General features: G+C 41.3%; 9 protein-coding genes across 9 annotated transcripts; 5 read left to right on the top strand and 4 right to left on the bottom strand.

Moving 5' to 3' along the window:
- Window positions 1–718: 718 nt before the first annotated feature.
- On the top strand, window positions 719–3,170 carry SS1G_08659 (hypothetical protein; the record flags this gene model as incomplete). The annotated part of the gene is made up of 7 exons (XM_001589846.1): window positions 719–929; window positions 981–1,074; window positions 1,671–2,065; window positions 2,260–2,453; window positions 2,511–2,618; window positions 2,736–2,932; window positions 2,996–3,170. 7 exons carry the CDS (start codon window positions 719–721, stop codon window positions 3,168–3,170), a joined length of 1,374 nt encoding a protein of 457 aa, XP_001589896.1.
- A 296-nt stretch (window positions 3,171–3,466) lies between these two features.
- SS1G_08658 (predicted protein) lies at window positions 3,467–3,622 on the top strand (the record flags this gene model as incomplete). Its single annotated transcript, XM_001589845.1, has 1 exon — window positions 3,467–3,622. One exon carries the CDS (start codon window positions 3,467–3,469, stop codon window positions 3,620–3,622), a length of 156 nt encoding a protein of 51 aa, XP_001589895.1.
- Window positions 3,623–5,552: 1,930 nt separating this feature from the next.
- SS1G_08657 (predicted protein) lies at window positions 5,553–5,711 on the bottom strand (the record flags this gene model as incomplete). Its single annotated transcript, XM_001589844.1, has 1 exon — window positions 5,553–5,711. One exon carries the CDS (start codon window positions 5,709–5,711, stop codon window positions 5,553–5,555), a length of 159 nt encoding a protein of 52 aa, XP_001589894.1.
- Window positions 5,712–6,361: 650 nt separating this feature from the next.
- SS1G_08656 (predicted protein) lies at window positions 6,362–7,329 on the top strand (the record flags this gene model as incomplete). Its single annotated transcript, XM_001589843.1, has 3 exons — window positions 6,362–6,382; window positions 6,961–7,045; window positions 7,181–7,329. The coding sequence occupies 3 exons, from the start codon at window positions 6,362–6,364 to the stop codon at window positions 7,327–7,329; spliced, it is 255 nt and encodes an 84-aa protein (XP_001589893.1).
- Window positions 7,330–7,635: 306 nt separating this feature from the next.
- On the bottom strand, window positions 7,636–8,302 carry SS1G_08655 (predicted protein; the record flags this gene model as incomplete). The annotated part of the gene is made up of 3 exons (XM_001589842.1): window positions 7,636–7,732; window positions 7,848–7,947; window positions 8,089–8,302. 3 exons carry the CDS (start codon window positions 8,300–8,302, stop codon window positions 7,636–7,638), a joined length of 411 nt encoding a protein of 136 aa, XP_001589892.1.
- A 644-nt stretch (window positions 8,303–8,946) lies between these two features.
- On the bottom strand, window positions 8,947–9,875 carry SS1G_08654 (hypothetical protein; the record flags this gene model as incomplete). The annotated part of the gene is made up of 3 exons (XM_001589841.1): window positions 8,947–9,066; window positions 9,114–9,504; window positions 9,556–9,875. 3 exons carry the CDS (start codon window positions 9,873–9,875, stop codon window positions 8,947–8,949), a joined length of 831 nt encoding a protein of 276 aa, XP_001589891.1.
- A 711-nt stretch (window positions 9,876–10,586) lies between these two features.
- Window positions 10,587–11,841, top strand: SS1G_08653 (hypothetical protein; the record flags this gene model as incomplete). The annotated part of the gene is made up of 3 exons (XM_001589840.1): window positions 10,587–10,630; window positions 10,837–11,638; window positions 11,689–11,841. 3 exons carry the CDS (start codon window positions 10,587–10,589, stop codon window positions 11,839–11,841), a joined length of 999 nt encoding a protein of 332 aa, XP_001589890.1.
- Window positions 11,842–12,067: 226 nt separating this feature from the next.
- Window positions 12,068–12,868, bottom strand: SS1G_08652 (hypothetical protein; the record flags this gene model as incomplete). The annotated part of the gene is made up of 2 exons (XM_001589839.1): window positions 12,068–12,295; window positions 12,362–12,868. The coding sequence occupies 2 exons, from the start codon at window positions 12,866–12,868 to the stop codon at window positions 12,068–12,070; spliced, it is 735 nt and encodes a 244-aa protein (XP_001589889.1).
- An 898-nt stretch (window positions 12,869–13,766) lies between these two features.
- Window positions 13,767–14,644, top strand: SS1G_08651 (hypothetical protein; the record flags this gene model as incomplete). The annotated part of the gene is made up of 2 exons (XM_001589838.1): window positions 13,767–13,866; window positions 13,938–14,644. 2 exons carry the CDS (start codon window positions 13,767–13,769, stop codon window positions 14,642–14,644), a joined length of 807 nt encoding a protein of 268 aa, XP_001589888.1.
- Between the last annotated feature and the right edge of the window lie 620 nt (window positions 14,645–15,264).

Here is a 15,264-nt window from a genome sequence, read left to right as displayed (position 1 = left end):
GCACTTTATTCCGAAGGCTGAATACCTAACCTTATTCCTTTTGAAGGAATAAGGTGCTTTGAAATCAAAATATTGAAAGCAAACAAACAGTATACCAAAAAGGAAAGAATGAATTAAAAGTTGAGTTTTGTTTGCTCCTTATATGCATCATGCAATATATATGCATATGATGCAAGATCCTAGGAGGTCAACAATAACCGATAGAGTATAGTAGGTAACAGTTCTATTGGTCCTGTTTGAAAATCTCGACAGTGATCCTCAACCCATCGGGGTTCGTCGTGGAAATTAATTCTGCGTTAGATCCTATGATCTCTGTTCTATAGTAGGATTTCCTATATATCTTCGATCACTAGATTCCGGGTATCCCGACTGACCCTTTCCTCCAATAATATTGTGTAGTTTCTTGCTTATCTGCGAAACTGCAGGTCTGCTAAATGAATCCCACAATCACACGTCACTCTTGCTCTCGGTAGCATTTAATCAATGCCATGGGTGACTGAGCCTGCACTACCTCGATGTAGCACCAGTTGCGTAAGTGGGCGGTCTGCGGAAAGGTCGCCGACTCCACTGCAGAAAAAATCTTCATATATCCTCAATGTTATCTGGTAACAAACGAAACATGTTAGTCCTGCCTTTCGATGTTCATTTCAAAATATCTGAATTTAATGTGAAATTTCAGTAAGAGGGTCTACTTTTCAAAGCCTTCTACACCTTCAACATGACTACCATTACTTATTTAGGAATTATAATCTTCCTATCCTTATCCTTATGGATTATCTACGGTGCCACATATCGTCTCTATTTAAGTCCTATTGCCAAGTTTCCAGGACCAAAACTTGCCGCTTTGACGTTGTGGTATGAGTTCTACTTCAATGTCATACGTGATGGACAATGGCTTTGGGAAATCAAACGAATGCACGAAGAGTATGGTATGTTTAGTCGCATTCTTGCTGATGTTGTGTTGTGACTGAAAATCGCAGGCCCAATAGTGCGCATCAATCCTTATGAATTGCATATTGATGATCCGGAGTATTATGATGAACTCTATGCGGGAAATACGAAAAAACGTGAAAAGTAAGTTTGTGAGCAAGATTACTGTGTGAACGAAGTGAATGACTTCAATTCAATTACTACTGTAATAAAGAACTAGGCGAACGCGAAAGAGACTAGCTCTTTTAGTAAGTCTATATAAGACTTACTACTTTCAATATGTAGCTAGCTCTTTAGACAGAATACAATTAGACATACAGGACCTACGTAATCCGTGGGTGCTACGTCTTCCGTATCCTTCTCGTACCAACAATTACCTTATTCTGCCCCAGGGTTTGCGATAGTTCGGGACTATAGTCAATAGCAACATGAAACATTCAAGTGCCCAAAACAATCTCGAAGACTGAAATATTTCATATGTACTTTGTCATTCGGTAACATCGGACACACTGCACTCCCCAATTTGTAGTCCCGGGGTCGATGAATTGCCTCTCTTACCATTTTCTCATTTTTTAGCTATTGAAATTCTACTTCTTTCTTGTAGGTTAGGGAAGCGTAGAGCGGGCCATTGGATGGCAAGAACGGTTAATATCTGCAAAGTTGCACTTGATATCATTGTCTTCTACTTGGAAAAGGTCTCTGGATTGTGTATAGACTATTATACTGACTGAGAATGACAGGTATCTATGGTTCGCCCGCTCGACTGGTTCTCAGGGAAGCAGCTTCGAGACTATAGGGCATGACCACCATCGCATTCGAAGAAATGCCGTCAACCCTTTCTTTTCCAAGCGATCAATTGTTGCTATGGAGCCTCTTATTAAATCGAAAATCAGCTTGTTGTCTAATATATTTCACTCGCATTTCGCGAATCAGGCTCCTGTCAACCTCCGAGTCGTGTTCTCTTCCCTCACTTTAGACGTTATTTCAGATTATTGTTATGGAGAAGCTTTCGGCGCTCTGACTGACAAAAGGCTGGCTGAAATTTGGAGTAATACTCTTTCCCAGGTTATGTCTACAACGACAATCGTTATGCACCTCCCTATAATACCCAAGATTTTGTCTTGCTTACCAGACAGTATGGCTGGGCCAGTATTGGGACATCACAGAGTTGGTCTAAAGATTTCTTCCCATATGTACAAACTGGAGCCTGACCGTTATACTAGAATTCAAGAAGACAGGTGGCGCGTGTTTTAAATCACGAAGATGCTGGATGTCGTCAAAATACAATATTCCACGAACTTCGCGACACTGACATTCTTCCCCCTCAAGAAAAAACCCTTAGTCGACTGGCTGATGAGGGAAATATTCTGATCGGAGCTGGAGGTGAGACAACGGCTCAGACTTTGGCCGTATTGTTTTATCACCTTCTGGATAATCCAAAAATGATATCAAGAATCAAGGATGAGCTTGGCACCTTGGATGAAGACATTACCTGGAAACGATTGGAGAAGTTACCGTTCCTGGTCAGTCAATCCTCGATATTGCGAAATATAGTGAACTGCTAACTCAAATTGTTCTAGTCGGCGGCTATAACCGAAGCATTACGACTTTCAGGTGTAACCTCACGCCTCCCTCGGATCGCACCGAATGAAGATATGAAGTTTCAACAATGGACAATTCCTGCCGGTGTATGTATATACTTTTCCTTTTCTTGTCCCACGATTAATTCCTGTCCCTACTCCCGGAGCGCTCGTCTCATCACTTTCTCTACATTCGCCATGTTCTTCACTTTAACAAAAATCTAGACACCAACAAGCATGTCCTACTACTTCCTCCATCACTCTCCAGAAATCTTCCCCTCCCCTGAAACATTTGACCCCACTCGATGGATCTCAGATTCGAGCTCAAATGGTTCAACCACAGGAGATGCTTCGCGAAAACATAGACTGGACAAGTATTTTGTACCTTTTGGCAAGGGGACGAGAAATTGTCTTGGTATCAAGTATGGGATTGACTATTCTATTTCTCTTTTCCGCTGACCTGACTAACGCACTACCTAAATTAGTCTCGCATATGCAGAATTATTCCTCACAACCGCGTACATTCTCAAGCGCTTTGATTTCGAGCTTTATGGAACTACAAAGAAAGATGTGGAAATCAAGAGGGATCATTTTGTCGGAGCGCCAGCCGCGGGAAGCAAAGGTATCAGGGTGATAGTAAAGGACGATAAGGGGGAGTAAGGAAGTAGCACAGTGCAAGTTTCGTATTGGGTACCTCGCAGCATTGCAGGTGCTCTATATTTAAGAGCTCATCTTCTGGTGCTTTTTGTAGAGCAATGAACGCCTGGATGTAGAGATACCTGAAAAGGATTAGTCGCTAAGTGTCAAGAAGCAGTCTTTTGTGATTGTCTTCCAAGCCACGGTTGCGAAGTCTTTGGGGCTCTAAACATTCAAACTTGATTAAGTGCTTGTCCAGATTCAAGCTACAACAGAGCTCTGCACTGATGGCCTTTGACTTCTTGCAGTAAATAGACTAAATGTATAAAATTCAACGCATCAAGTGGGAAGATATTGTTGAGGATCCAAGATATCTTTGTCGCGAGTCTTGCTCCAGTTTGCGCATTCACACCAGTATAAACACCACCAATAGGATAGTGAGAGGCTTCTATGTTATTAAGACAGACAAGAACTAAAATAGCCAGGTCAAGCGGCGTAGTTCTTTCAAAGGGCATTTTGACAAATGTCCGGATTCTAAGTCAGAAACTGTTGGTACGAGAAGGATACGGAAGACGTAGCACCCACGGATTACGTAGGTCCTGTATGTCTAATTGTATTCTGTCTAAAGAGCTAGCTACATATTGAAAGTAGTAAGTCTTATATAGACTTACTAAAAGAGCTAGTCTCTTTCGCGTTCGCTTAGTTCTTTATTACAGTAGTAATTGAATTGAAGTCATTCACTTCGTTCACACAGAAACCTTATATGTATCGTAGACAAGGAAGTACTGGAGATCGTGGACCGTGGTTCAAGTAAACATGAGCGACACAAGGATCCCTCTGACGATACGAATGTACGTGATAATGAATATAATGAGTTGGATGTAAGAACAAGAGCCAGCTGCCAGAGAGTGTGACAACATATGCACGGGGAGGGCTGATGTCGCCTAATAATGAGCCGTAAATATATAACGCTGGCACCACCGTAGCAGTTCCTCTTCGTATAGCAATTCTTGATGATGGTTCATTCCATAATATCGAGAATCGACCTCGAAGAAAAATTATCTCCGATCCGAAAGGCTGTCGAAACAGCAGTGGGGATCAATGGCTGACAGAGATTCACAAAGAGATTGGACCAGCTTGCCTCCGTTCGTCGATGTTCCCAATGTTCTAATCTAGGGATAGCATTTCCTGCCTCCATCTGCGGTGAAGGCGGGAATTACTTAAATCGGGTTGGCAGATTCTCAAGACTTATAGGCCCAGCAAGCTTGGATCCCCCAGAAAATAAATATTGCAGTTACTTGTTACGAGGTTTGCCGTCTAGATCACGTGGAAGTGCTCTAGGCTCTCGAGGTGGTTTATAACTAGGCGTCAAGCAGGGACTTAAGTAATGACAATAATGATATGCAATTCGTAACTAATAGTAGGATATACTAAATGATTGATCTTGAGCACGAAGCTCTATACAAAGGAAATCCATCTTGGTTATATAGACCTTCATGCTAATCGTCCCCTTGGTCCCCTCGGTCCCTTCGATCAAGAGACCGAGGGGATCGAAGGGACCATGTGATTACATAATTGGTCACATGATACGAGATCCGAAGCCGTCGTAACATTACTCTAGTATCGATTCATGAACCATATATAAGTCTAGTACCCTACTTTTGGACTACCCCTCTTTTAGATCATCTTTTTATATCAAAAATTATTATTTTCAGTTATTAATAAATCAATAATTAATAAATAAAATCAATTGAAATTTTAATTATAATATTTCTATATAAATATAAAAAGATTCGGAAAATTTTAGATTTTTTATGATTTTTTTAATCGATATTTTAAAGATTAAATTTCGATTTTCGATTTATATAGGATTTATTGTCACGAATCATCATCATTCGGATTATTGTAATATAGTGAATATCGGTGAATTGGCTATCGTTTATCGGGGGTTCTTTATTGTTTACGATAAAAAACCTAGGAATCCTAGGACAAATGCTCTAGAATAAAATGTTCTAGGACAAACGTTTTAGGCAACCACAATGAAACAGGACAAGTGTTCTAGAGGGTTAAGGTGAGCTAGAATAATATACATTCTAGGATAAATCGTTCTAGGATGATAATTGCCCCAGAACAATTATCTTAGGAGATAGATTATCCTAAGAAATGAATCGTCCCAGGATTAGTGTTCTAAAACAAATAAAGATCATATAATAAATAAATTGAATAGATTAATCTACAATCCTAATGGTGAATCGTGACACGAAGTGTTACGTAGTAACAGTCAACCTGTCCATATGAGCTTAGACCCCGTGGAAAAGCAAACCGATTCGCATACAATTTTGTATGGTAATCGGTTCGTAGAGTCTCCCCACCTTCAGCAAGCACAGACATATAGTCTGATCCAAGTCACGTGATGGACCCTGCATATTCAGGGATACGAATCGTAGGTCCATACGAATCGTAGGTCCACAAACTCTCAGGACCCAAGAGATCCAATGGAGGACGAAGGTCTATATAATCAGGATGGTTTCCTTTGTGTAGAGCTTCGTGCTCAAGATCAATCATTTAGTATACTCTACTATTAGTTACGAATTGCATTATTGTCATTACTTTAAGTCCCTGCTTGACGCCTAGTTATAAACCACCTCGAGAGCCTAGAGCACTTCCACGTGATCTAGACGGCAAACCTCGTAACAGGTGTGAGGCGTCACATTAGTAAAATCTGAGATTTCAGATTTTACATAATTTTATTGATCGAGATATTAATGATTGAATTTGAATTTTCGTTTTGTATACATTGTAACGATACTATACTGGAGGCAGCGGCTGCCTAAGGTTCGTCTGCTTAGTAGTGTGGGTTAGGCTTATCACTGGTCTCACTTGCAGTGAGTCGTACTAGATCAGTAGATGTAGGTACTATGATACTAGTGAGCACAAGCTCTTACTACGAGACTAAATGAATGTTTATATACCCTATGTCATCTTTTGAGGACCCTATGGACCCTTCGGTCCTCAAGGTCCTCGAGGTCACGTGAATTAATGGATCGTGACAACAATTTATATATAAATTTAAAACCTTTAAAAATCTTGAATAAATGTGACCAAAAGGGTGTTTATAGACCAGCAATTGTATTTAACTTAGAATCTACAGGTGAAGAGCACCTGTAGATGGGGATAGCTACTCTATATATACACAAATGAATGGCCTAGCCGCAATGGCTAGGCAAAAAGAAGTCGTATTTATTCCTCCAATGATCTTACTTTACCGATAACCATTGATACCTAGTACTTGTCCGGATCTGATCCTCAGGTCACCTAAATCGCATACTAATCTCGAGTAATCGTATCATGTGTGGACATGGTTAATGTACCTGAGGTTTCTTATATAATAAAGGTGGGAGGAAAGCAGGGATTTCCGTCACAATAACTTTTCAATAAAAATTACTAAAAATAAATTATAAATTTTTTAAGAATATTGAATCAAATTATTTAAAAAATTATTTTTGTGACGCCTCACACCTCAGGGTCACGTGGCATGCCCCGTTTGTATTTAATCACAGGAAAACTCTCTACTCTTGTTTTCCTTCTTCTTTTCTCCTTAGCTTAGTATTTTCTAATACAAGATACTTTACCCAGTATTCTTGAGTGTGACAACTAACAATTATATAGTAAAATTATAATTCAAATTTTATTCAATTTTATCAGTTAATTATAAAGTTATTAATAGATAAAAATCACGATTTTTGGTGTGCAACGGTGTTCTAAAAGAGGGGTGATGCAAAAATAGGGTACCAGACTTACTGCGAGACTATAGGAACCAGGTAAGGCACTCATTCGCCAGCAACCATGTACTGAATATCAACAAGCAGATTTCAATAGTCAAATCATTGAAGAACATGGTAAGTCGTCTGAATAGGCATGGACAAACTATGATCAAGTTTAAAGGTTTCCATTTGAGCCTCGACTAGAAATTCATAAGTAAACATTGATACAAACCAAAACGAGCTTTTTACATGATGACTAAATTTAGCTAGCCTTAAGTAGGGCTTTACTGCGTTCACGCTCTGCCTTGCTCTGGAAGGCTCTCTTCTTGACGTACAATTTGAGGTTGACTGTGCCCAGCAATTCGTTGAAAAAAGTATGCCACAAGTTCATTCCCAGGGTTCGCTCTGATATGTCTTGATGTGGTTTGAAATATATCTTTCCATCGCTTGTAACAATTCCTCCGAATAGAAGCTTAGGTTATGACAACATAAATGCTGGAGATTTCTCTCAAGAGGTGGGCATATTCATGACATGAGAGATATTGGGTAGAATTGGCTACATCAGGTGCATCCGCATGCGATTTTGAACTGATCTTGTATGGGCCCAGATCTGAGCATGAAAAATCTCAACCCGCCAAAGTGATCTCTTTTAATCATTTCTGAGCTGAGCAAAGAACACTGAGGATATAGGTCATGTGTAAAAGTAATTGCGATATGCAGCAAACTCATTTTGACACCCGTTCTGTGAGAATGCCATGGAGCTGAAAATTTGAATCTAGCGACGGAATAAGCTTCTTGACAGATTTTTCAACTACAATCGTTCTTCATGGCATCTAAGTTGTCCGACAACGGGAAAGAGCATAATAATAATATTGAAACGTTGCCGTGAGCAATGAGTAATTCAGGTGGTGTCGTCCAGTATCTGTTAGTCAATTACCTAGGCATCAGCTGCAGGTGCAGGTGCACCACAGCTATCAAGGCACCTTGATAATCAAACTTGTCTTTGACAACTGAGAGGCGCAGCTCACTCCCTCCGTCTCGAGTCTCCAGTGTTCAGGTATCTTCTATGCCTATATTTATCCATGGAACCAGTGATTTTCCTTGCGCTCATGGTAAGGCAACGTTCCCAGCCACGAAAAGGTAGCTCTTCGTAGCAACAGATTTGCACCTTAGCTTACAAAGAGAAACCTTTTGGAGGTACAAGTAATATAGAAGCGGAGTATGTGGAGCTTTCTCCGCCGCCTTGAACTTTGATTGCCCCTTAAACAGAAAGTGGCTGAACATGAAGCACATTGGTGCCTTATACCACTGTAGCACAGTGTGATATATGATCCCATCCGATAGAGACAAATGGTATGGGAAGTTTCTCGCATGCGTTACCTTATATGACATAGTATAAAGCACTCCGTCAATTTAGCTGGAGCATCATTTGACGCTAATATGCTGCGAGGTTATGGTACTGTCGACTTAGTACCTGTAGCATTAGATTCCTAGTGAATACATGAAAAGATCAAGTTGTGGTTGGAAAGCGGTAAGATATATAAAGTCTGATGAAGCAGCTCCGTCCGTAGCCGTTTTCATTCAGATTCAAGCTATACAACTAACCATTCCATCTCGGATGTCTATGGAGCTCGAACCTTTCCACTCCTTTCTCAAAACCCTTCTGGTCTTGTTTCTTATACAACAGGAGACCCTTCGATAACCATCCATTTAATGCCACAAGTTAGGCTGTTGAACTGATGGCTATTATGGAACGGGCCTACGAGTTCCATCGCCTCAGACTTGTTGTATTTAGGGTAACCGCGCATAAATATTGGACTTACCATGAGCTTTACTCTTGTGCAGCAAAGATAAAATGCCAAAGAATCAATCACAAGTATTGTGTTTTAGGTGTTATATCAGTTCATGGCAATTTCATCCCGAGGATGATGGATTGCGATATTAGGCCTGGCACCAATCCCATGTTCTCTTTGTACCCATTAAACGACATCTCATTATTCCTCAGGAAATATTCGAATCAGTATCGGGAATAGAGCTTAAGGAAGCGTCAGATTTTCGATCGTATGGGTAACTTCAGGTACTAAATGCGCAATCTGATTTGGATCACGCATGGCTATAGTAAGATCATCCGGGGGTTTTCCAGAGTAAAGAAGGTTCTACAGAAACTTAGTAAAGTCATCAGATAAAATGATGGCCAAGTCACCTTTTTGACAGTGTCAAATGCATCCTCTTTCTCAGTGTAGTCCCGGATCACCTTACTTGTGTTAAAGTCGACATATATTCTAGTATCTCTAATCCTAATGAGAACATTATCGAGCCTCATGAATAATCTGCATAGGAGAAGCATTCGATCGGGCATAACCCGTAATTTGCAAGAAAACACGGATATTCCATTGTCATCTAGCTCACTCTCGTACAAGACAACTTCTTCGAAGAACAGGATAGGATCCTGACGTTTCAGAAGTGCAATGGGTATTGGATCAGAGTTATCCAGTGCAAACGGTTTACCACTTGTTATAGTGCCTTTATAATCTGTTGTGTACGACCAGTCGAATGGCTTGATAATTTCTTTGATACCTTCGTGGGTCTTCTCCCTGAACCATGTTAGCGCTGAATGGTGCACAATGAAGCATTTGAAATATTACCTGCTGCTTGACCACTCCTTCGAATAAGCTACTTTTAACATATTCTTGTCCGTCTTGTCAATTCGGTCCAGCGCATCGTATGCATTAAATTCCATGCGCCATCCACTTGCTAGGTGCTCGATTGCAACCATGTTATCGCCAAAAATCATCTCTGGAACGGGTATGCCAAGCTTCTCGGACATCTCCTCTATTGGGCCTGATTTCGATATTGGGAGTTTGCGCGCACTGATCTTGAAGCCCTTTTGAACATGTGATACAGTAGCACTGTCCGCCGCACTGGGCATTGGATAATTCTCATTGATAGGGCCATTAAATGCCATGATTGTAGACTGCTATGAGTTGATGGGATGCAAAAAATGTATGGATTATTCCATATAGTCCAAGTCCAGTTCAACAATAGCTTTGAGTCTGGATCGCGCTCTTTCCACTTCTTCAATTGTGGGCTGATGTGGAATGCAAATTGTTCAATAACAGCTTTGATTCGAGCCGTACTTCGAGTTCAAGTTCGAGTTTCGCGATGGCACTTCTCAGTTTCGACTATAATATGGTACTGTGGTGATGGTGATGAAAGGTAAGATCTACCTACAATTATTGTTGTGCCTGTGGGGTGGGACAAGGCGCTTTAGTGCTTTGGTGCTGTGGTGGGGAAGAGTGCTTAGTCAGCTTGGTCAGTCGGCAAGTGCTCGGATGATTTCATACTCAGTACAAAAGCTTCGTTACTATGTCAACGGAGATTGACCTTAGCGCTCGCTACTTTTCCGCTTTTCTAAATAATAAACTCTCGTCTCCGTCTCGTCTCTCATCTCGTCTCGTTTCGTTTCGTTTCGTCTCGTCTCCTTCAGTCCTTTACTTATCTTTTGGAAATATCAAAAATAATTTTGTTATCATCCACGGCTCTACTAACTGGCAGCCAAATACCATCAACCAAGTAGACCTTTTCAAAGTTTTGACCCGAGTTTTCCTATTAATTCTCGGTTACTTTATAATGGCTTCTCACGCTCTCGAATCGCGCTTTCAGCGGATGTCTGTGAATGATGAAAATGATCCGGGGGAAGGAAAGAAATATAAGACAAAGGTAGGTTTAATCAATTTATCAAATGCGCTGTCGCCAATTGACACCAAGCAGATCACATCTACTACGTCTTCAAATACACAATTATCACAAAATGCCAATCGAGCAAACCTTCTCAAGCTCGCCTTACAAAATAAGAACACATCAAATACAAGCACGACTGTCACAAATGCTAGCAATTTATCCCATGAATCTGTTTCTCCTTCAAGAAAGCCAGCTACGTCCTCTCGAGAATCGGAGCAAATGGCTAAAGTCGAGCGCAAATCGAACTCCATTTACCAGGAACCAGCTCCGGCAAAACAATTTCACCTCGGGATGTTTGAAATTGGCCGACCGCTGGGCAAGGGAAAATTTGGTCGTGTGTATCTAGCAAGAGAGCGAAGTACTGGATTCGTTTGTGCCTTGAAAGTCCTACACAAAAACGAGATACAAAAGGGCAAGGTAGAAAAGCAGGTCCGGCGGGAAATTGAAATTCAAAGTAATTTACGGCACCCAAATATCCTCCAACTATATGGCCACTTCCATGACAGCAAACGAGTCTTTCTGATCCTAGAATTTGCTGGCAAGGGAGAACTCTACAAGCATCTTCGGAGGGAGACGAAGTTTCCGGAATGGAAAGCAGCTCAATACATTGCGCAAATGGCTGCGGCATTGAAGTATCTCCACAAGAAGCATGTTATGCATAGGGATATAAAACCAGAAAATATACTTGTTGGTATTCATGGCGAGCTTAAAATTGCAGACTTCGGTTGGAGTGTCCATGCGCCTAACAGCAGAAGAGCTACCATGTGTGGAACTTTAGATTATCTTCCACCTGAGATGTTGCAAGGAAATAGCAACTACTACAATGAGAAGGTTGATTTATGGAGTCTGGGAGTTTTGATGTATGAGTTCCTGGTTGGCGAAGCTCCTTTTGAAGACACCCCAGTCATGACACAGAGAAGGATAACAAGATGTGAGATGACGATTCCAAGCTTCGTGTCCTCGGAAGCAAAGGATCTGATTAAAAGGGTATGGCCAACTTCTTCTTACCACTGATTACACACTAATTCCCAACGTAGTTGCTGGTACTTGACCCCGAAAAAAGGATTCCTCTCGAACAGGTTCAGAAGCACCCTTGGATCATCAAGCATTGCGTGAAGGGGGAGCGGGCTAGTATGCGGGATTCAAAATCCACTGGCAGCAAATCTTCACTGGACTCCAGTGACGAATGAATGACGAATCGTGTTTTGAGCATTGGCGTTTGTGGAGCAGATTGTCTAGTTGAGGTAATTCTCGAGATTGAGTTGAATAAGGTTTTGGAGTTTGCATCTAATCTTTCCTATACGCCGGCGCCCATCTTGATATACATTTCTATACCCAAGTACTTAGATACTGAATACGATTATTTAACAACCCAAAGTTATCATATATTACATGGGCATATCTCATGAAACGACCTCACTTGTAGATCTCGTCAAAGGGTCGAGTATCCGAATAACACGAATCCCAAACCTCATTTACTACCTTCACGGCTTGAACATCGTCCTTACACCATGGTCTAGCCAACACTGACTTGACTGCTCTCCTGCGGACGCATTCCTGATGTTGTTGTGTTACCCTGTAATTATTCCTCGTCCAGAACTCTCTCGTCCATCTACATTCTCCACTCAGGCTTGCTGCTCTGATCTATGCCATTGATTAGCTTTCTACTGCTAGACTGATTCTAGTCCAGCCAAAACGGCGGATACAAACCTCCGAACAAGCTGCATGTCGCAGATCCCCCCAGTCCACCTTCCATCTTAGATGATCCCACGCATGAACCATTTCATGTGCTAACGTATCCTCCACATGTTTACTATCCCTCATTTCATTCGCACATAATTGAATTCCATGCTCAGGGCTGAATCCTCCACCCTGCCTCACCATTTTCCCATCTTCTGTGATTCGTGTGGGACATCTCCTGCAACGTATATTATCTGCATCGAGCTTTCCGTTTAGATCACGGATGTTCTTTTGCATGAATATGACAATCGGCGAATATTTTAAGTTATAATCTCGCCATTCTTCACATTTGTCGCAGTCGCGCTTCTCGTGGCGGGCGTATTGGTCTTCGCGATAGAGGATCTGGTGGGATGGAGGCATTGTACCAAGAAGGATGGAAAACCAATTGCGTGTTCGGGCAGTTGGGTCAAATTGCGGCTCAGCATCCTTCGCAAAGTCCGAAGCAGTCGGTGGCTTATTATCGTCTGTAGATGCCATCGTGAAGATGAACTTGTAGTATACTTACGCCCTGCGATCTACCAATGCAGGGCGCTCGCTGTTGATTTGACATCTTGAGCGAAACAACTTTTCTACGGGCGGTGTAAAATTCTGCCAAATGCTAATCGACATACCACCGGTGGACTTCTTTGATGCCACATGCAGCTCATACAGCATTTTATGTCCTCTAAACCGGAGTCTAAAATTAATTTTTGAACTTAGACAAGATGAAAAGCCCAAAACCTTTAACTATCGTCATAAAACTAGGTATTAACAAGCTCTTCTCTTTTGATGCCAGAAGCTGAGTCACGGGGTGTTAATAGGAACGAGTTCCATTGTGGATGAGAAAACTCATGAGCCATTATTGAGTATATTAAGTTTGATTGTAGAAACTGCGGTGAAGCTTCACAAGGATGGACATAAAGTCATTATCGTGTCTTCCGGGGCGATTGGAGTCGGGCTGCGCAGAATGGACCTGGACAAGAGGCCGAAACATCTTCCTCGAGTACAAGTATGTCATATTCGGAGTAGCTGCTCGGGTCGATATTTAATTGATGTTCGTGGGTCTAGGCTTTAGCAGCAATAGGACAATGCCGTCTCATAAGTCTATGGGACAGCTTGTTCGCACATTTACAACAACCTGTTGCACAAATTCTGCTTACGAGAAACGATATTGCGGATGTAAGGTCTCCACGCTTGACTCACTTTATGTGACTGACACGAATAGCGAACGCAATATCGAAATGCTCAAAATACGTTACATGAGCTCCTTGAAATGGGGGTCATCCCGATTGTTAACGAGAACGACACCTTGGCTGTGGCTGAAATCAAATTCGGGGACAATGATACCCTATCCGCAATTACGGCCGCTATGCTGCATGCAGATTACTTATTCCTAATGACTGATGTGGATTGTCTTTATGATAAAAACCCTCGGACACATTCAGATGCACAAGCAATTGAGGTTGTTGAGGATATCTCCGCTTTACAGGCCGATGGTAATTATTTCCGCATTCACTACTTAATTCCCTCTGTTCATAATCACAAGTTAATAATCTATCGTCTTCAGTATCAAGTGCGGGCTCTAGCCTAGGTACAGGTGGAATGTCTACCAAAATAGTCGCTGCCCGTCTCGCCACCTCTGCAGGTGTGACGACTGTCATAACACGCTCCTCAAGCCCTGGAAACATTGCTAGCATTGTGCGCTATGTTCAATCCCTCAAGACTTCTTCCTCTGGCAGCAAGGTTGGTGATGTTATTCCACCATGTCAAACACCGGAAGCTCTTACAAGGTCCAATTCGACACTATCTATTACTGCCGCAACCTCATCATACGTTGAGACACCTCTACATACCAGATTCCTTCCATCACATCAGCCAATTCGGGACCGCTATTTCTGGCTTTTACATGGACTTTCTCCACATGGAACGATTTATATTGATGCTGGTGCTCATCGCGCGTTGGCGGCTAAAGCTGGTCTCCTTCCTGCTGGCGTTGTAGATGTCGAAGGCACATTCGCGCAACAGGAGGCTGTGCGTCTAGTAGTTGTTGAGCGTCCTATATCACCCGATGCAAAGATTACCGAAGGAACGGGAATCGAGGTGGGTAGAGCCTTAGTAAACTATAGTGCGATGGAGATTGCCAGAATCAAAGGTGTGAGGAGTAGTGAGATACATGGATTGTTGGGCTATGCAGACAGTGAGTATGTGGCTTTAAGGGAGAATATAAGCTTCTTTGAAAGAGGGAGTAGAAGTGCAACGCCAGTTCTTGCTTGATTAAAGAATATAATTATATTAAATAATGAAAAAATAGACGTCAATTAAAGAAAAAAAATAACATATATTAAATTATATTTTTTATATATCTAAAGATCAGAAGATCTTTTTGAAACTTAATATATTAGAAATAAATTATTTAATTAAAAACTTAAATTATTTTTGAAAACAATAAATTTTCTTTGATGGGATTTACTTTTTTAAAATTCCAAAGGATCTTATTGTAACGATACTGTACTAAAGGCAGCGGCTGCCTAAGGTTCGTCGGTTGGTAGTTATAGGTTAAGGCTTTATCACTGGTATTCACTTGAAAGTGAATTCGTTACTAGATCAAATAGAATGTAGGTAAACTAATTGATAACTAAGTTGAGCACGAAGCTCCTAGGGCTCCTTATCACGTGATTTCTGATGGTGCGTGCATACACGATCTTCAGGTGACCAAGATCACATACTAATTCGATGAAATCTGATCGTGTTTGCACAAGGCCTAAGCTCTCCTAATTAATCAGTTTGCTACCATCGTAACACCATCAATCCTAATGGTGAGTCGTGACACTTATAGTCTTTAATAATTATTACAGAATTTATATAAAGGAATCAGAACTATTTTTAAATATATT

The sequence above is a fragment of the Sclerotinia sclerotiorum genome, genomic scaffold (assembly GCF_000146945.2).
Source record: "Sclerotinia sclerotiorum 1980 UF-70 scaffold_12 genomic scaffold, whole genome shotgun sequence".
NCBI classification, from domain to species: domain Eukaryota; kingdom Fungi; phylum Ascomycota; class Leotiomycetes; order Helotiales; family Sclerotiniaceae; genus Sclerotinia; species Sclerotinia sclerotiorum.
The sequence above is the reverse complement of the archived record's forward strand: the minus strand, read 5'-3'. Positions and strand labels throughout refer to the sequence as shown.